The 19,391-nt window shown below is 41.8% G+C and overlaps 1 protein-coding gene across 1 annotated transcript in view; it reads right to left on the minus strand.

Annotated features, from left to right (window-relative positions):
• Nucleotides 1-19,391, minus strand: part of DOCK11 (dedicator of cytokinesis 11) — a 194,505-nt gene that overhangs the window by 134,620 nt on the left and 40,494 nt on the right. Inside the window, exons 2-10 of the mRNA XM_060138818.1 lie at nt 19,023-19,139; nt 18,850-18,939; nt 17,959-18,041; nt 16,888-16,957; nt 15,944-16,039; nt 4,698-4,832; nt 2,235-2,412; nt 1,741-1,820; nt 129-212 (exon numbers count right to left, since the gene is read on the minus strand). Of these exons, the coding sequence (XP_059994801.1) occupies nt 129-212; nt 1,741-1,820; nt 2,235-2,412; nt 4,698-4,832; nt 15,944-16,039; nt 16,888-16,957; nt 17,959-18,041; nt 18,850-18,939; nt 19,023-19,139 (933 nt within the window). The remainder of the gene's footprint in view (nt 1-128; nt 213-1,740; nt 1,821-2,234; nt 2,413-4,697; nt 4,833-15,943; nt 16,040-16,887; nt 16,958-17,958; nt 18,042-18,849; nt 18,940-19,022; nt 19,140-19,391) is intronic.

A 19,391-nucleotide genomic window follows, 5' to 3' on the forward strand; every position in this document is an offset into this window, starting at 1 on the left:
AAGCAAGACAAGTATAAAGCAATAGATATGCCCAGTAGAGCAAAAATCAGTGATTTCAACATTTCAGACATTGTTTATCTGAATAAGCAACTATTCTAGGATTATTTAAAGAAATGTATCATTAATACCTGAACTTCCGAGTCAAAAGAAAAGAGGTTCTGTCTTCCATCTCCTCTACTGAGTTTGTTCAGCTGTTCAGTTTCTCTTCCATACTAAAATTAAAACAAACATATATATACACACACACAAACACGAAACATTACTTCATTTCCGTCAAAACAGTATTAAATGCCATTTAATTATCTAGTTTATGTGAAACTAGCAATCTGACACAGCTTCAAAAATATACTATTCTTGGGCTTCCCTGGTGGCACAGTGGTTGAGAGTCCGCCTGCCGATGCAGGGGACGTGGGTTCGTGCCCCGGCCCGGGAAGATCCCACATGCCGCAGAGCGGCTGGGCCCGTGAGCCATGGCCGCTGAGCCTGCGCGTCGGGAGCCTGTGCTCCGCAGCGGGAGAGGCCACAACAGTGAGAGGCCTGCGTACCGCAAAAAAAAAAAAAAAAAAATATATATATATATATATATATATATATATATATATACACACACACACACACTATTCTCCATTTCCAATCACTTAAGGTGGATAAAGAATGCTTGCTGGGCAGAGAGTCACAGTCACCATGACCCATAAATAAGCTATAGATCAGCTTCTTATACTTTCCATATGCCTTTTATAATACCAAGAATACTGTTCAACCCATAGTACAAAAAAGAAATACAAGAGACTTTGGATGTAAAAGAGAATAAACGAGAGAAAACACTATCTTTTATATATCCATGGGGCTAGCCATGGAATATTATACACAATTCTGATTCCATCACTTTAGGAAAAACATAATGGGCTCTACGGTCTGGAATGACAAAGACTCAGAGGGGATACATTAAAAGCTACAGGGGATCATGAGTGTGTTCCTAAATTTTGGAAGACAGCTTTGAAGCTTAAGAGAACGCTACATTTCAAATAGAAAAAAGTAACATCTAAACCTGTGTAACTTAATAGTTCAGGAAGAGGAATAAAGTAAAAATATAAATAGGTTTGGTAAGGATTTAAATGAAGAAATGGGTCATAACCTCCTAATCTATTATAGTAGAGAGTCCACAGAGTAATATATGTAACCTACTAAGATAGGTATGATAATCACCTCTACACTTTCAAAACTGGCTCACTTCAAACACCAAAGAGCAGAGTAACTAACACAAACGCTGTCTGTTAACCAAAATCTTTATCTGATGAAATTATTCATATACATATACATAGGCAGCCACATATAGAAAGACTATGATTTTCATACAAAATTAACATATACAAATCATTAGATTGAATATCATGTTCAATCTTCATCAAGAGCCCCTTGAATGAAGCATAGTTAGTGTATGAATGGCATACAGTAACTGAACTGAATAAGAAGTAGCAGATAAAATCAATAAAGTCACTAAAGTCTAGAAGTACTTCTTGGCATCTAGGAAAACAAATAACATTTTCCAAACTGTTAGTTGGCACTTACAGGTCCAGCTTTAGGAGTGTAACTTTTCTTTTACCATCTCTACCTGTTTCACTCATTTGTTGTGGTTTTTAACTTAGAAATGACATTGCCACATGGAATCCAGCATTCAAACTTTAATAGCTAATCCTGCATTGTCTCAGTTGAAGGCAAGTTGCCATCAGAAAGATGTACCTTCATCAGTTCCGGATGCATGCTCCGTTCCAAGCTGGCCATGATGTTCTCAGCTTTTCCTTGGCTGCTAGTTTCATCGTCTGCGAATTCATTAAAAGCAGATGTTCTAAACCATGCAGACCATTACTAATCACCTAAGCGGAATATCCTAACTATCTCCCTCTCCCACCCCAACCTCTCCTACTAGATTTATTGCAAAGAATTTTGATTATGAAAGCACAGGGAAAACTCTAATGGGCTTTTGAAAATCTGCCATGAATTCCCTATCTGTTTCAGTCTGGTTATATTTCATATGTCAGAGCCCATGTAGCATATCAACTCTTAAAAAAAAGAAAGAAAGAAAAGAAAACCCTATCAACCTCCATAGTCACTTTTAATGAAGAAGTAGGTCACCTTCAAGATTAAGAGTTCTATATTCACTCTACACAAAGGACATTCCCATGGATTAAAGACAAGGGCTCTACCTCAATAATGAATCATTTAAAAATTCTGACCTTGTGCTGCCTCTACCGTCTCCTTTTTCTCTTGCACTAAACTGTCGGTATTGATCTGAATAATCTTTTTCAAAGTTATCAACCATTCCTCCATTTCCTGCTCAGTTTCAGCAGCCAGATAATGGCTATACTTATCTAACATCTTGAGTTCGAAAGCATGACGGCGCATTTTGGGGCACTGGAGGGGGGAAAAAAAAGACGTGTTCAGTTAGTTTAGTTGCCCTTTTAATATTAGATTTCATTAGTTTATTTACTTTTACCTCAGCTCAGCACATATGTACGTCAATACTTCCATGAAAGAACTGCTTCTTTCAACAAGGAATAGAAATTCCAAGACGACGAATGACCATGTCAAGCATCTTATTTATCCCCCTCAGTACTGAGCACAGCAGTATATGCACAAAGTTGGCATAAAATACTACACGTTGAGTGAGTATTATCATTTAAGGCCTTCTGACATCCTCCACGTTTGGATAATCAAACTACCACCATAAAAATAAGCAAATGTTTTACTATTTCCACCCTGCTTTAAGTTTTCCTGGCATATTCACAGATTTTCAAAATCAGCCCTTAAAAACAAGCTTAAATGTGACCTGAAATAAACCTGGTACTTGCTTTATATCACACCATAAAATGCAATATCACTATCTGATGCACTCTGCCATGCAGAATATGAAATGCATCACAGTAGCATAAAAGAAGACTGTAGTTGGTTCATATTAGATTGTGGCTCTCCATAAAAATGATGGAAATGGCCCAGGCTGAATGCTAGCATACAAGGAAAATAGAAGCCTCTTCCTTTCCTCAAACATGATGACACCTCTTTTATATTACCACCTTCTCTGTCATGACAAAAGAAATGACACACTCTCCCCCGCTCCCAAATACCTCAGCATTAATTTCAAGAAAGGCTCATGAATCAGTAATTTTCCAGTGCCTGGTCATCATTCAAGAAGGAACCAAGGAAAGTTCCTCCTCATCTTCAAAGCATAGTAAAGAATGAAATGAAACTGCTGTAGCAAGTCATAAAGATTTATATATTTGAAAATATTCGGGAGAAGGGAATCGTAAATAGAGGAGCACCAGAAAAGGAGGTCAGTCCGGACTAGAGCTAATTGAGAAAATCTGGGAATTGTATGTGCCTTCTTTCAGTAGATAAGAAAGCTGTCACATTTATATATATATAAAAGAAGGCAACTTCTATTCACATAGATCTTTATATCTCTTATATTTTATGTTTTAAAGTGTGTCTTCACTTGCTCCTCATGACAATCTCATTTGATAAAGCGAGTAGATATTATTAATCCCACTTTACAGTTCTGAAAACTAAGATTCAGGTAGGCTGAGGGTGTTGAAGCAACATCTCCTGCCTTCCACTCAATGCAGTGCTCCTTCTTGTCGACCAGGCCACCCCGGCTCTGTAGTAATGGCTCCTATCACACGGTCAATCAACTTCCTATTTAATCATCTCTCTGCCCTCTGCTTCCCACCCCATCCACGCTAACCCTAATGTCCCTGCCTCCTCAAGTAACTCAAATCAGCAAACATTTGGTAAGCCCCTACTGTATGTGCAACTCTGCTAATCACTATAAGGGACCCAGACATGAATATGACATGGTCGCTGTAATCCAAAAAGGAACGCACAGAGCTAAGTACAGTGGTAGCTCAGGGGAGGTGGAGCTCAATTCCATGAGGGTGAAGAAGAACACAAAAAATGTTTCATGCCACAAGTCCCATTTGAGCCAAGTCTTAACAGATAAGATTCAAACAGGAACAGAAGGGGAAGTATATGCCAAGCAGAGAAGCAAATGTAAGAAAGGCACACAGGCGTGAAACTCAGTGGAGTGCTTAGCCTGGCGTGACTAGAGCACAGAATGTGTATGGGGATGCAGGGGGATGGGGTTAGTAAGGTCAAATCGCTGCGGGCCTGCAATGCCCTGGTAAGAGATTTCGAGCTCACTCTGCAAGACAATAAATCAACAGCCAAAAGGGTTTTTGTTTTTGTTTTTTTAACATCTTTACTGGAGTATAATTGCTTTACAATGGTGTGTTAGTTTCTGCTTTATAACAACGTGAATCAGTTATACATATACATATGTTTCCATATCTCTTCCCTCTGGCGTCTCCCTCCCACCCACCCTACCTATCCCAGTGAAGGACCCCATCTACGTCTTAGGAAGCCGGATGACACATCAGAAGGCAGGAAGGTGAGACTCTAGGCAAGACAAGATAAAAGGGGGAACCAGAGGAAGACAGTGAGAATGGAAAGAAGGTAAGAGATTCAAGAGGCACCCTGGAGAAGACTCCAAAGGACTGGGTAAACACTTGAATAGTGGCACAGAGGGAGAGTGGGAACTCTGAAGAGGATTCTGAATTGCTAGTATGAATGTTTTGGTGGATGCAGATGTCATTAACCAAGGCAGAAAAAGACTGAGGTTCTTAAAAGTTGATCGATAACCCTACCTGGACAACATCAATGCAGGCGTCCAAGTAGATGCAACCTTTAGATTCTTTTGAATTTTTCTCATCTTTATAGGAATTGAGAATATACGAACCATCGGGAAGCTGAGTTAAGTAAAAATACCGTCTCTTGAACACCTATGGGGGAAAAAACAGCAGTGACGCATTTGTTATGTAAACATTGCATTTGAACAAGAAACCTTGAAGGGCTTGCCACACGCATTATATCTGGACAATCTTCAGACAACTTGGGGAAGTCATTAGGAATTACCATTATCTTGATTTTGTTTTAAGGTGGAGAGCTTGAAGTCAAGTGGTTTACTCTCAGTCAAGTATCTGGAGAAGTTTTAACACTTTAAAGTTCACAAAGCAGTTTTGTATCTGAATCACTACATTTCGCTACAGCATCCTTCTCCTGTTTAATTGCAAACCATGACTGGATTCTTATAATCTCGTTCACCTCCCCACAAATCTAAGGGTGTACACACACACACACACACACACACACACCCTCTATCATATAGTTACTTATCACCTGCACATCTTATTGCACTCACCTATGCTGCTCCAGTGTCCCCACTGCCGAGAGTCCAGCTTATAACACACTCACAGGGAAATACTGAGAGCAGTGAGATGCCACCAGTTGCTGTTCAGCGCCCTGTATGCTGAGATTTGAGTCAAAAGGCCCAATGTGATTGGGCCACACGTTTGAAATTAGGAATTCACAACAGTTAAGGAGTAGCCTGTTGCTACAACTCACAGCGAAGCCCACAGCAATGGGGAAAAGGAGGAAAAGACAGCCTGATTCATTTATTCTGCCCCTCTACTCTCCCTTAAAAGACTCTTGGACCTGATGAAGGAAGTGGAAAAAGGGTTAGGGTTAGGATTCAGAGCTCTCTGATGAATCTATGCTTCTTTCAGTAAGCCACAGACTGCACGCTGTGTTCAGCATTTGTTATAGTAAAATTCCCCTGGTTAAGAGATCTAAAATCATTTCAGGACGGGAATGGGAAGACAGACTAGGAAATAGCCTCTTGGTGATCATATTGAAGAAACGCATTCCTATACATCTTGTCTTACTCACAGAAGTCAGCTTTAAGACCCATCAATCACCCATCTGATAATCCAGTACGATCTCTGACTATTTTAAGAACTTTAATTATGGAAAGAGTATTATTTGGCAAGATTATTCTTGAAAACTACTTAACTCCTGGCAAAGTATCTAAGATAGCAACAATTCATTTCTCCATGGCATGAGAGTAAGCAAAATATAGAAGTAGGTTAAGGGGCATTTCTTTTAAGGAAAACCAGTAAAAAGAAATCATACGCTTGTAGTTATTTTTGACTTGTTCAAATATCACTGATCTTAGAATGAATGACAAAAATATACCAGTGTGAGGAACACCCTAACAGGTTAGACTGGTAAATGCTTACTGCTTCTGTTTCAGGGAGGGGCCCTGTGGGCTACATGGCATCAACAGAAAGAAGTCCAAGTAGAAAATACCACTTTGTTTTTCGATGCCAATCAGGTAAACATTACTGCATCAGTATACAAAGGCACAGAAAGTGTGTGTGTGTGTGTGTGTGTGTGTGTGTGTGTGTGTGTGTGTGAGATCTCATTTTACCCACATTTAAGTTTACTGCAACTATAATGAAGAAATCTAGATTCATATATAAGGAAAATGTTAATCATAACGGTGATCATATATATGTGTATAAATATATATATATTTATGTTTGCTTATTTTCATGACAGTGGTTCATAGCTGTTATTAAACTGATGGAACCAGAAGACCTAAAATGACATAATGAGCTGATTTCAAATGAACAAAACACCACTTTTTAGAAGTTATCACGATACTTATGTATGACAAAAATTAAAATACATTTTCCAGGCAAAAGTTAACATAAAAAAAATTACAACCAGATTAGAATCTGAACCATGATCAAATCTAAAACTCAAAGTTCATAGATTCAGTGGTACAGTCTGTAGACTCCATTGGCACAGTCCTTAGCCAGCAACAGAGGAAGGGAAAACAGAGCAAAACATCTGTGGCACACAGTCAAATTATAGCCTGCAACATTTTTTTATGCACAGCTCCCTCACCAAGCAAAGATGTTTTGTGGCAGCCGCCATTGCCAATATTAGCAAAGCACGATCATCACAATAGAGATGGAAAGCGATCTGAAATTACAGTAAATCACTTCCTGTAACACTGCAATTATGTCTAAATGTGACACTGAGGTAAGGCAGTTCGTGAATCTGGGGAGAGAGCAGATGCCTGAAAGTCATACGATCTTGATTCTCACCCAGCATTCCTGCTCCCCAGCAGCGAAACCGTCCTCAAGACTCGGCTTCTCTCTTTCCTCACTTGTAAAATGGTGGGATCAGATCAAATGATCTGTAAGATCCTCTTTTTTTTTCATGATCTACAAATAATTTTATTGAAAATGAACAAATAACACAGCAGCCTTCCCAGCTGGGGGCCACACTCCCCAGGCGATTTCCTACAGGCTTAAAGCACTCAGTTTTCACAGTAAGGACATTTTTTAAAAAATCATTTCTAGAGACAGCAGACTCTGCCCCAACGACAGATCTGTAAGATCTCGAAGACGTCTTCTCATTCTAATATTCTATGATATATGTTGGGTTTCCACTTCCGGGAAGCTTTTAAGGTACTTTTCAAAGAAGAAAGGGGTATCCTAAATCTCATATGGAACCAAAAAGGGAAGTCAGAAACAGGGCTTTTTTTAATGTTGCTATTTAGGGTACCGGTCTACGTTGTTTTTTTCCATTTCGAAAAGAAGACAACTGTTAAAATGATGACTGTATAGAACAGTGGTAATTACCCTATATCATACCTTTCATCTGAAGGCCTCAAGTCCTTTGTAACCAAGAGCTAATTCTTTTAATGTCACTTGACGATAAGCATTATTATCCACATTTTACCTAACAGCAAACTGAGGGACCAAGACCTCACTCAGGTTCACACAGACAAGTCGATGGCAGAACTGGAATCAGAATCACAGGACAATGACAAAGAGAATCTTGCCCAAACCTCCCAATGGCTTCCCATCAAGGTTAGAATAAGACCCCAAATCCTTCCCCCATAGCCTGGGATGATGCGCTGGCTCTGGCCTTGGATTACCTCTTGGATTTTATTTCTAATTATGCTGCTCCAGCTGTACTGGCTCACCTGCTGTTCCTCAAACAAAAAACCTTCTTCAGGCCTTTGCACGTCATGTCCCCTTGGCCTGGAAGCCTCTTGCCCCACATATCCACAGCTTCTTTCAGGTCTTCACTTGAATTTTACCTCCTCCGAGAGGCCTTCTATGACTACCTGCCCTCATGGCGGCACCTTATTTTAGCTTTTTCATAGAATGATCGCTATTCAAATATATCTTATTCATCTATCTATTTATTTATTTGCTGTCTGCCTCTTTTAAACCGTTAAGGTCCAAGTCTCATCCACTGCTGTATCCCCAGTACCTGTAACAGCGCCTGGAAAGCAATAAAATTTTGCAAATGAACGAGGAATGAATGAATAATTCATTCTCCAGTACAGATTCTCCAGCGGTTTCATCGAATAGAAGGGTGTTTCTCTGTAACGCCCATATTCTTTTTCCTCCTCCGCACCTTTATTATTTTTCCTAGATGGTGAACACAGCTGAAAATTCCCCACCGTACTCAGTGAGAGGCATGGTTCCTAATGAGTGGCCCACTCAGACCACCCAGAAGAATAAAATAGAGTTAGCCAAAGGAGATAATTCTCTGGGAACAGGTCCTGCCAAGTCTCCTGAAGGCCCTGAGCTGTCTGGACGACAACCTTTTGAACACTTACCATATGACCCTTTCTGGAGCAGGAACAAAGGCCTTTTGTCACTCGGTTGAATCAAAGATGGAAGGCCAGAAAGTTCGAGCACCTAGCATCCTCAAAATGAGGACAGCCTTTTATCATTTTATATAACAAATCTCAAAGGTGTTTACCTACGTGTGTTCCCTAGAGGGTAATTATTTACTGCTAAATTCTATGAACCAGGAGCCCTGAGAAAGGATGGTCTGAAGGCTTTGGCCAAGTAGGTGGGCCAGGAGCAATGTAGAAATGGGGCGGGGGAAACTTACTTGACTCATGTCTCTGATGGAACAGGAAAAAAGAGGCAGCGAGGAAAAGGAGAAAGCCGGAGACACACTGGGTCTCAGAGCTGTTCGAAGCGAAGATGAAAGAAACAGTGGGGAAGAAAACCCCACGACTTATCAGACAATTGAACTGCAGTTAATTATACCAGAATGTCAGCAACGTCATCCTGCCGAATACCCCTACCAGTAGGTTGGCAACCTGATATATCACTCATCGCTCTCCACTGTAACATATTACAGTCCTACCAAGTTTTAATATATTATATAGGTCTACTGTCTGGGAGACTGGTTAAAACTCAAATAGCTTTTCTTTGATAATTCTACCATATCTAGGCACTGGAGATGTTTTAACTATTTAGTTTGAAGCAAAGTCTAAAAGGAGGGGTCTACAATCCACCCTTCTCATTAGAGACAAATTATCTTTCTTAGAGCATGGCATGGCCCTGCTCAAATTTTCAATGACCCTCAGTTACCCACGTGGTAAGGCTCCCGTGCCTGATCTGGTATTCAAGGTGCTCTCACGGTCCTACTAATAATACAAAATAATAACAATCTGTGACATGTGTGGCGTGCCTACTACGTTACAGTTTCTGGCTAAGTGCTTTTCTCATATTACATCAGTGAATCCTTATAATGGCCTCGTGTGGTAATTACTGTTATCATCTCCATGTTACAGAGGAGAAACTGAGGCACGGGGCAATACCAAAGGACCAAATCGACTCCATCTCCCAAGACTACCCAACTTCACCTAACACACTTGTCCTGTACACACTGCCTGCCACACTCACCTCCTTTCTGATTCCCTTCCTTGGAGGCCCCACCTCCTTCAAGAAGCCTTCTCTGACCCCAGATCACAGATCTGGACTCATATAGCACTGGGTCTCTGTACCACCTTGAAACAATACATTATTATTGTGTGTCTCATCTCCCCAAACAGGTTTAAACTCTACGTGTTACACCTCTCTTTCTCTCTGCCCTCCACAGTGCCAACACCTTGTACTAATAAGGTATTCAAGATATACTTGGTGATGATGAACTCATTGATTCCTAATACTGTCTGACACATAAGAAGCCCCTAATAAATGGTTTTTAACAGTCACCAACGAATGAGGGAAAAGTAAACAAAAAAAACAAATTAGGGCTTCCCTGGTGGCGCAGTGGTTGAGAGTCCGCCTGCCGATGCAGGGGACATGGGTTCGTGCCCCGGTCCGGGAAGATCCCACATGCCACGGAGCGGCTGGGCCTGTGAGCCATGGCCGCTGAGCCTGTGCGTCCGGAGCCTGTGCTCCGCAGTGGGAGAGGCCACAACAGTGAGAGGCCCGCGTACCGCAAAAACAAAAAACAAATTAGTGAGAAATCCCTTACCCGGGAAAATGAGTGTAATCCGTTTGTTAGCTGTGAGAGACGGACTAGCAGACTTGAGCATACAGTGTATTAATATATCAAAAATAAAAGATTTCCTCTTCTCTTTGTTCCAGTAAACATAGTGACCTTGGCCTCCCAGCAATTATTTTAACATCAGCTGTGTTTTCTTAGGTAAAATCCTCTTTTGATTTGTTGTTCTCCCACTGCAGAAGGCCAAAAACCCTCCCGTAACAGTCAAAGAGTAAGTGAGAACTTTTAGACTCTGGATATATAACAAATGGCTCTGTTTTGTGCAAAGAAGAAAAAAGAAAGAGAGAGAAAGAAAGAGAAAAGAAGGAAAGAAAGAAAGGAAGGAGGGAAGGAGGGAAGGGAGGGAGGGAGGGAGGGAGGGCACCAGAAGTGAGTCATACATCAAGCAGTTGAACTTGCAACCCTGATAACATACCCAGACACTTCAATGTTTAATTGCTACGAAGAACGGGGAGGAGGGAGCTTGAGAAATGTGACCAAATTGAGCCAAGAAGATGCATAAAGGTGGGTGTCCCAATGGGTTGGCCAAGAATCTATAGCAGATTTTTTTTAAATGAAAAACCACCGTCAAGATCAGATTCTTCCTTATTCCATACATCATTATACCCCTTAGGAAAAACAGTTCTAAATACCATGCATGGGAAGGTCATGTCCAATATCAGAGCTATCTAGTCCACACTAAATTCCTTCACGGATATGGAGAGAAGCTGAGAAAAGCAGATGTCTCTAGCAGCTACTTGGGAAAGAGAGCATGGAGGTTTCTGTTAGGACTGCAGTTTCTGCCTGAGAGATCGTTTATTCTCTATGCTATCTAAAACTTCTCTCCAAAACTTTCCCAGGAGCTGAAGAGAGGCAGTGGGGCGTGTTCTCATTATCTAGAAGGTACAAATTGGGGAAATTAATCACCTATGACAAGGCCTGTCTTGTTTTAACATGAACACCGGGAACAAAGCAATTATGAGCTGAGCAAGGTGGTCACCGTGCCCAGACAACCAACAGAGCTTCTGCGAGAGCTGCGTGTGGCCAACAGCCGCCTCCGTGAAAGGACATGCTCGGGCACTGAGAACTGTGACTTGGAGAGTGACACACATCATTAGCAGCTCTCCTGTAGCCTGGGTTCCTCACGGCTAGTTCTCAGCCAATAATGGGGAAGCTCAGCAAACACTTCTGGGAAAATAATGACAACTGCAGAAAACAGTGCAGACTATATCTAAACTGACCGAGCTGGTGGAAAGGTGTATACTGGGGAAAATACAAAGGTTTATTCCATAAATACGGGGTCTTCAAATCTTCCAATATGAAGAACTCAGCTTGGTTTCTTCACCAGCCCCTTTTCCCTAGAGCCCGTCACCATCGACTTGAATGTTCTTGCAAAACTGTCTGGCAGCTAGTTAGGGAGGCTGAACTTTCTAAAGCGGCCCATATACAAATTACTTTGGCTACATTATTCACATCGCATCACAGGTCATGTGGTTGCTTTCTCAAAAGAACTTATAAAGTAGGAGTCTTCTGATTTCCTTTTACCTCCTGGACGTTGTGGAGTCTTTTCTAACCCTCTTTCCTCCGTTTTTTTTTCTTTCTAACCTCTCATGATTCTCTCTCTTCCTTCCGGGCTATTAGATTGCCTTATTTCTGAGAGTCAAAAGGGCCAGGAAAAGGACTCGGACTTGTTGATAAAAAAAACAGTGTAAAGTGGTCATGCATGATTTCAAACTTTCCAAAGGACTGATTCTACATAGTTTTTAATATCCAGAAATTTTTAAGTGAATAAAGATCTGTAAGCTTACACCTCACTCTAAAAGACACCAAGCTGCCCTGCTTTAATCCTGTCATCCCCAGAAGGATCTGCAGGCCGGTGTCTAACCACAGCGCATCCAAGAAGTGCAGATAAAATAGGAGGGAAGACGCACGGCTCCCGTAGGCTGTTACTTGCCAATGAGTCATGATTAATGCCCAGATCCTTCTGCTGTAGCTTCCCGGTTAGTCTGCTGTGTATTTGCAGGGGCTGTCAACACTTGAATTTCCTAATAGAAACGGTTCTCTGCTCTCAACTCTGCGAGCTCTAGCCCTGTGGTGCTCATCGCTGAAGCCAGCAAAGCTTGTCATCAGTGTGGGCTGGAGTTCCTTGCAGGCAGGGGACTCTGGATACACCAAAGGTAAAACTGCCACCACGATCGGGAAAGTGACTCAGCCAACAGCATACGTGAATCATCTTCCCATTTGCTTAGGAGAGGCACTAATACGCTTCACTTCAAAGATGTACATGGCAGAAACAGATAGGCAGAATTTTTCCTTTCAGAATGTCTCCTGAACTTTGCAGCCCTTTACTGCAGTTCTTCTGTCTATGCCTGAGCCAATCCAGGCCTGAAGCAGGAAGAATGTGTACGATCCCCCATCCTGCACAGGGTACCCAGGGATACAAGCCTGAGGCCTCCAGTGCACCTCAGTTCATGCGCCTGGATTTCTGCTTTGGCCCTCGCTCCAACCTCCAGCCTGACAACGACGAAACTGCCACCCATGCCCAATCCTCTCCCTGCCCTGCTCCATACTCACACGCCCTCTGTTTACATAGGGAGAGAGGGCACAGTAAACACTGCAAGTTTCCGTGAATTTCAATGATGCTAAACTAAATAAGAGTTCAAACACAGTTCTTATAGGAAAAAAAATATCTTGGCAAAATCCCTGACACCTTTAACTGAATCTGGCTGGACCTTCTGGAGGTGAAACCAGAAGAACACGGGGTGTATTTCCAGCTCCCAGAAATCCAAAATGGAGAGCCACAATCCAGAATAAAGAATAGCCGGGATAAATGAGCTCCATAACCAGAGACAATTCCCAAAGCTCATTAACGGCCTTTATATCTCAAATTATTCCTCACACATTTTTTTTTAAAGAACTGTGTAGCACAGACGACCAAATTGGCTTACCCTTCTTCTCCTTCCTCTGCCTACTGTTTGGTAGAGGTTTTAAAAGAAATAAGTGTTTTTATGTTATGTGAATTATATGTCACTTAAAAAAAAGAAGAAGAAGAAAGAAGCGGCCAAAATATGAACAGCTGGGGATAGAAAAGAGGAAAAGCAAAGAGCCTAGCTCAGCAGCAGCAGAGCAACAATTAGCTGGAAACCAGCAGCAGCTGTCCCCTTCAGCCGGGCCACGTGGTCACCAGGTTGCCTCAGACACCCCCCCACCCCCCCCACCCGCCCCCCCCACCCCAGCCCTGCTTCATGAATTTATGGTTCCTGCCTGGCCTTTGTAAGCAGTGGAGTTTGCAATCTCAGGGGTAGACAATACAAAAGCTAAACAATCAATCTTTGACTAACTGATTGAATTGCTTTTCTATTTCTGTTGTAACAAATTACCACAAACTTAGAGGCTGAAAACAACATAAATGTATTAGCTTACAGTTCCGGAGGTTAGAAGTCTGACATGGATCTCACTGGGCTAAAATCAAGTTTAGAGCAGAGCTGTGCTCCTTCCCAGAGGCGCTAGGGGAGAATCCATTTCCTTGCCTTTTCCAGCTTCCATTTCTTGGCCCTTTCTCCAGCTTCAAAGCCAGTAACACAGCATCTCTCTCTGACCCTGCTTCTGCCCTCACATCTCCTTCCCCAACTCTCCTCTTCTGCTTCCGTCTTCCAGTTTAAAAGGACCATGATGGGCTTCCCTGGTGGCGCAGTGGTTGAGAGCCCACCTGCCGATGCAGGGGACACGGGTTCGTGCCCCGGTCTGGGAAGATTCCACATGCCGCGGAGCGGCTGGGCCCGTGAGCCATGGCCGCTGAGCCTGCGCGTCCGGAGCCTGTGCTCCGCAGCGGGAGAGGCCGCAACAGTGAGAGACCCGCGTACCGCAAAAAAAAAAAAAAAAAAAGGACCATGATAATTACATTGGATAATCCAGGCTAACCTCCCTACCAGCTGATTAGTGATTTTAACTCCCCTTTGCCATGTAAGGGAACATTTACAGATTCCAGGGATTAGGAATGGACACCTTTGCATGGGGGTCTTTATTCTGCCTACTATATTAACCAATCTGTAGTTCACAAATTATGAAAGAAAATTTAAAGCATGCACTTTTTACAGACAACTGTATTTTGATTTACAATATATGAACTCCTAAAAAAGTTATATGTAAAGCAAATTATAATTTAAAGTCATTAGAATAACTCGCTATTGAAAGGAATCCTGTGAATTGTTTTGTAAAGATATTAACTTCCTAATGTCTTGTTTTAGAAATCCAGATTTCCATACATTATATTTACTTAATGTTGAACTAAAACTTAAGTACGGGTAGAGCATTTTAATATTTTGAGAAGGTTAGGGGAAGGGAGTGCAGTCAAAAACCACAGAAGCATTTTCTAACAAACTGCCCAGAATTTTCACCTTCACACATGCACTTTGGAACCCGGTAACTCTGATAGGTAATACAATAAATGCCTGAGTCTCGCTCACTCAGCTAGGAAGCATCAACAGTGTGCTGATTAAGATCAGAGGCTCAGGCATCAGCCTTCCTCGGTTCAAATCCCACCTCTGAAAACTCGAAGCTATACGACCTTGGGTTAATCACTGAATTTCTTTGTGCCTCACTTTCCACATTTGTCAACCAAGAATAATAATAATACCTGTGTCTTAGGGCTGCCATGAGGATTAAAAGAGATACAGAATATGAAACATTCAGCATGGTGCCTGGCACATATTAAGTCATCAGTAAGTGGATTTTCTTATCCTCACCACGTGCCAAGGCCCAGGCTTAGGTGCAAGAGACACACAGGAAGCATCCTACCGCTTGGATTCATTATTTTCAGGGCTTGAAAATGAAAGTGAGAACAGGACATGACCACTAAATGGAAAGCAGCAGGCAAAATATTAAATTAAGATAAAATTTGAGTCTCCCTTTGGTAGACAACCATGGTTTCTGCTTGCAGGCTGTGTGAAAGATAGAATGACCTTTAATACTTAATGGAAGTGTGAATCATCCTCGGCAAACCACATGATGTTCTATTGAATATCTGGAAGGACAGTTATATTTGGTATCAGAGAATAATTCGGTTTTCCGCTCAGAATCTTCAAGTAGCTTGTTAGCTTTACCTTCGGATTTTAATGGTTCTCCACAGCCTCCCGAACAAAAGCCAACCTCATGTCCGAGGCACTCAAGGCCACGCACAAACCCCGTACACAAACTCACTATTCTGGCCAGACTACAGAAGTCCCTAGTTCTGACAGCACTAAGGTCCCGCTTGGTATAGTAGTTAATTTGGTATGTTTCTTATCTAGTCTGGAGGCTTTTGGAGGCCAGGGATCCCATCTTAGCGAGCCATATGTTCCCCACAGTGAACAGCGTATAATAAGCACCTAATTAATATCTGCTAAAGAAACAGAGTACCCTATTTGTCTACTCATTTACATTCATTTTCACACAGGAACCTTTGATGCCTTTTTTGTTTCAAAGCTATTTTCTTCATTCAACTGACAGCCTCCTTTTTAAACATCCTGATTCAGAAGGTAATAATTACATTTCTTTAAAAAGGTGGACTTCTAAACTCATCCTGAGGGTCAGAGTTCTTAGATTCCATACATTTGTGAGAATCCTCTCACTAAAGATTTTTTTTTTTTTTTGGCGAGGGCTCCTTGTAAGGAAGTTTGAAAAAGAAATATTGTTTCCAGACAGGCTAGTCACGGCAATATCCTTAAAATGGTGAAATAATATAATAACTACTTCTTACCTTCATGGTAACCGTGATGGTGCTATTTACATTGGCTTTATGCAACCAGCCTTGTTTTATCACACCGCCCTTCTGAGAACATAAAGATGAGGAATCCTGAAATAGAGCGAAAACCATCAGTAAAAACAGCAGCTGGCTTGGCATCTAATCAAACAGTCGGGGGGCACGAACTAGGCCCTGCCTCACTTTCCAAAGCATAAAGTTCCCCCTACCCCCACCCCCCCACCGTGAAGATGCCTGATGAAACTTGAAATTGTTAACTACAGGATGAAAGGCTCTGTGCCATGCACACAGTAGGCACTCAGTATTTACTGGATCGTATGGACTGTCTTCTGGGAAAGTTTTCTGCATTACATAAACAGTCAAACTGCACCTCAAAATGTCACAGACATCCGGGCCATCTGTCCCAAGAGGGATCTATCAGGCAGGACAGGCCAGATGAATCACCATGCCACATGCCCAGTGCGGGAAAAGCAACTCTACAAGCACGTCCCACAGGTGGGAAAACATGTTTTATACACACATCACAGCCCATTTCACTTGATTTTTCCTAAGCTCCATTTGGAAATGCAACAATTAAAAAAAATTTTTTTTTTTTTTTGCGGTACGCGGGCCTTTCACTGTTGTGGCCTCTCCCAATTGCGGAGCACAGGCTCCGGACGCGCAGGCTCAGTGGCCATGGCTCATGGGCCCAGCCGCTTTGCGGCATGTGGGATCTTCCCGGACGGGGGCATGAACCCGCGTCCCCTGCATCGGCAAGCGGACTCTCAACCACTGCGCCACCAGGGAAGCCCCCTAAAAAAAAAAAATTTTTTAAAGACACTCGTCAGCTTGAAAGCTGGCCCCAGATCATTCAAAAACAATTCTTTCCCTCATCTTTTCTCAGGGAAATCTCTCAGCAGAAGTGATCTTGAAGAAACCAGCACAGTTGCCCCCATCTTTACCTCATCCTTCTCACAGTCCTCATCAATCTCAAATACATGATTGGGAATCTTTTCTGGTCGCAGAGATTTGCTGAAAATACAAGAGAGTTGTCTTAGACACTAAGCAGAACAGACAAAAAAAAAAAAAAAAGGCAAGATGAGTAGACTTCTCTCTTTCACAACCAAGGAAACGCCAAGACATAAGAAGGAGAAATTGTTTTCTCCTTTCCGAAGTCAGATTCTCCCCTCTGACTAAACTTGCATTACCTTTTGTAAAAGGACTCCCACATGTGCAGCCAGCAGCGAAGACGTAACTAAGCCCAAATGGCAGAAATTGCCAGAGCTGTCACTGGTGGTGGGACCTTATCCTTCCCAGGCCTAAAAGCAACATCAGGTCATTCTGGCTCTTCCGTCTGTTTGCTGTATGACCCTGGACTGATCATCTTAGGACTCAGCTTTACAGGACATCTTTAAGACTCAGTTTTCTCGTCTGGGAAAGTGCCTTGAAAACTACAAAAGGCTACACCAAGTCTTATTTCTCCAAAACATCTCCCGTATGATATCCTGTGAGGTTAATAGTATTATGGATGAGAAAGGGGAGAAAAGCGAGGGCTCAAGTGACTGAGTGACTAGCCCAAGGTCATCCAGCTACGAAGTGGTAGAAATAAGATTTGAACCCTGACAGTCTGGATCTTGGGCCAGGGCGCTCACGGCTGCCCTTCAACGCAACTCAAAGAGATGTACTTTTGTCGAGAGATGTCTGGGGCCATCAAACTGAGCCAAATGTCTTCTAGCTTCTTCACTGACAGCACTAGAAAATGCTCACTACATTATCCAGAATCAAAGAAGGATGATCTTATGGTCAATATAGATGTACCAAAGCCAAAAAGTGAACTCGTCCATCTTGGAAAAATTTCAATGAGCAAAGTTAAAATATATCCAGTTACCCAAAATACATTTACCAAACATGCTGGGTGTTTGAGGTTTTGCTTTATTATATGTTATAATTGAGAAGCTTCACAAATGGTTTGAAAAAAGGTAAAATGTCTAATAACTGTCCTCTTGAAAGTTTCCCTTAAATTCTAAACTTACCATGGCAACATTCGAAAGTCCCCAGAGAAGTCTTCATACTTGTAGTTTACCACATGCCAATCTGTGCTATAAGTTTTAATACACTGAAAGAAAATAAGAATCTTTAATTTGAAATGTAGGAAAAGTACATGTATATCTGCTTTTTTTACGTCTGGTAATAGGCTGACAGACTTTTAAAAATCATTTGGGGAATGCTGGTACTGGGCTCTTCCTTTGGGGATTAACCGTGTCTTCCTAAACCAGCTGGTGGCAATAAATACCAATTCACATGTTCTCTTGGACACTCTGACTCCAAGTCCAAAGAGTATTCAAATAAAAAAAAAAAAGACTAAGAGGACTTCCCTGGTGGTCCAGTGGTTAAGACTTCGCGCTCCCAATGCAGGGGGCCTGGGTTCGATCCCTGGTCAGGGAACTAGATCCCACATGCCGCAACTAAGAGCGCGCATGCTGCAACCACAGATCCCGCATGCCGCAAGAAAGATCCTGCATGCCAGCAACTAAGACCCGGCGCAGCCACATAAATAAATCAATAAGTAAAAGTAAACAACGTCCTTTGCCTTCTAAAAAAAAAAAGACTACGAATACAAGCTACTTGTGAAAGTATTTAAATTGTATCCTCTATATCACATCATATAGACTTGTTATGTAGGTCAGTTAAGTTCTAGTAATTTTATTTTCCATTTACACTAAAGAAAGAGTATTTTATTTTTTAATTTTTAAATTAATTTTTACTGGAGTAGGGTTGCTTTACAATGTTGTGTTAGCCTCCACTGCACAACAAAATGAATCAGCCATACACATACAGATATCCCCAGGAAAGAGTATTTTAAATACAGTATATTTAAAATGAATGAATGATGAATTTTCTTCTGTGGCCTTTGAGCCTCTTACCTCTTTGACAAACAAACTCTGGGCCCTCTTCTCACCATCTTCTGGTACAGTGGACTGCACCGTTCTGCGTTGACGACTTATCACCGAGATCTAGAAGACAAAGAACATCCTCGCTCTACGAACGGCCTTGAAAAATGCAGTTTTGTTCTTTAAAGAAGTGCTTGTGAACTCACAGATATATCTTCCATTGGAAACATAAGCAGATCTCGGAGGGGGTCGCTGTAAATCTGGGTTTTTCTTTGGGTGATAACATTCTCATAGTCCAAGGGCTCAACAACTTTGGTCTTTTCCTTAATGAGAGACGAAAAGAAAGTTAATACTGTCAAACTCACGAGAGAGTAGTTCCTCCTCATCATGTGTCAAAGATACATTATTTCACCAAAGAAGGGATTATTGATACTCAGCAATTAAAGGAGACACTTTTATGAGGGAAATAGTCTCCATAATTAGACCCACACACCAAATGCATACGTACAAACACAGATCTCTCTGCTAAACACAAGAGTTCAGGAGAGACAGCCCTGTACTCTGCTTATCTGTGT

This window comes from Lagenorhynchus albirostris, chromosome X (genome assembly GCF_949774975.1).
Source record: "Lagenorhynchus albirostris chromosome X, mLagAlb1.1, whole genome shotgun sequence".
NCBI lineage: Eukaryota > Metazoa > Chordata > Mammalia > Artiodactyla > Delphinidae > Lagenorhynchus > Lagenorhynchus albirostris.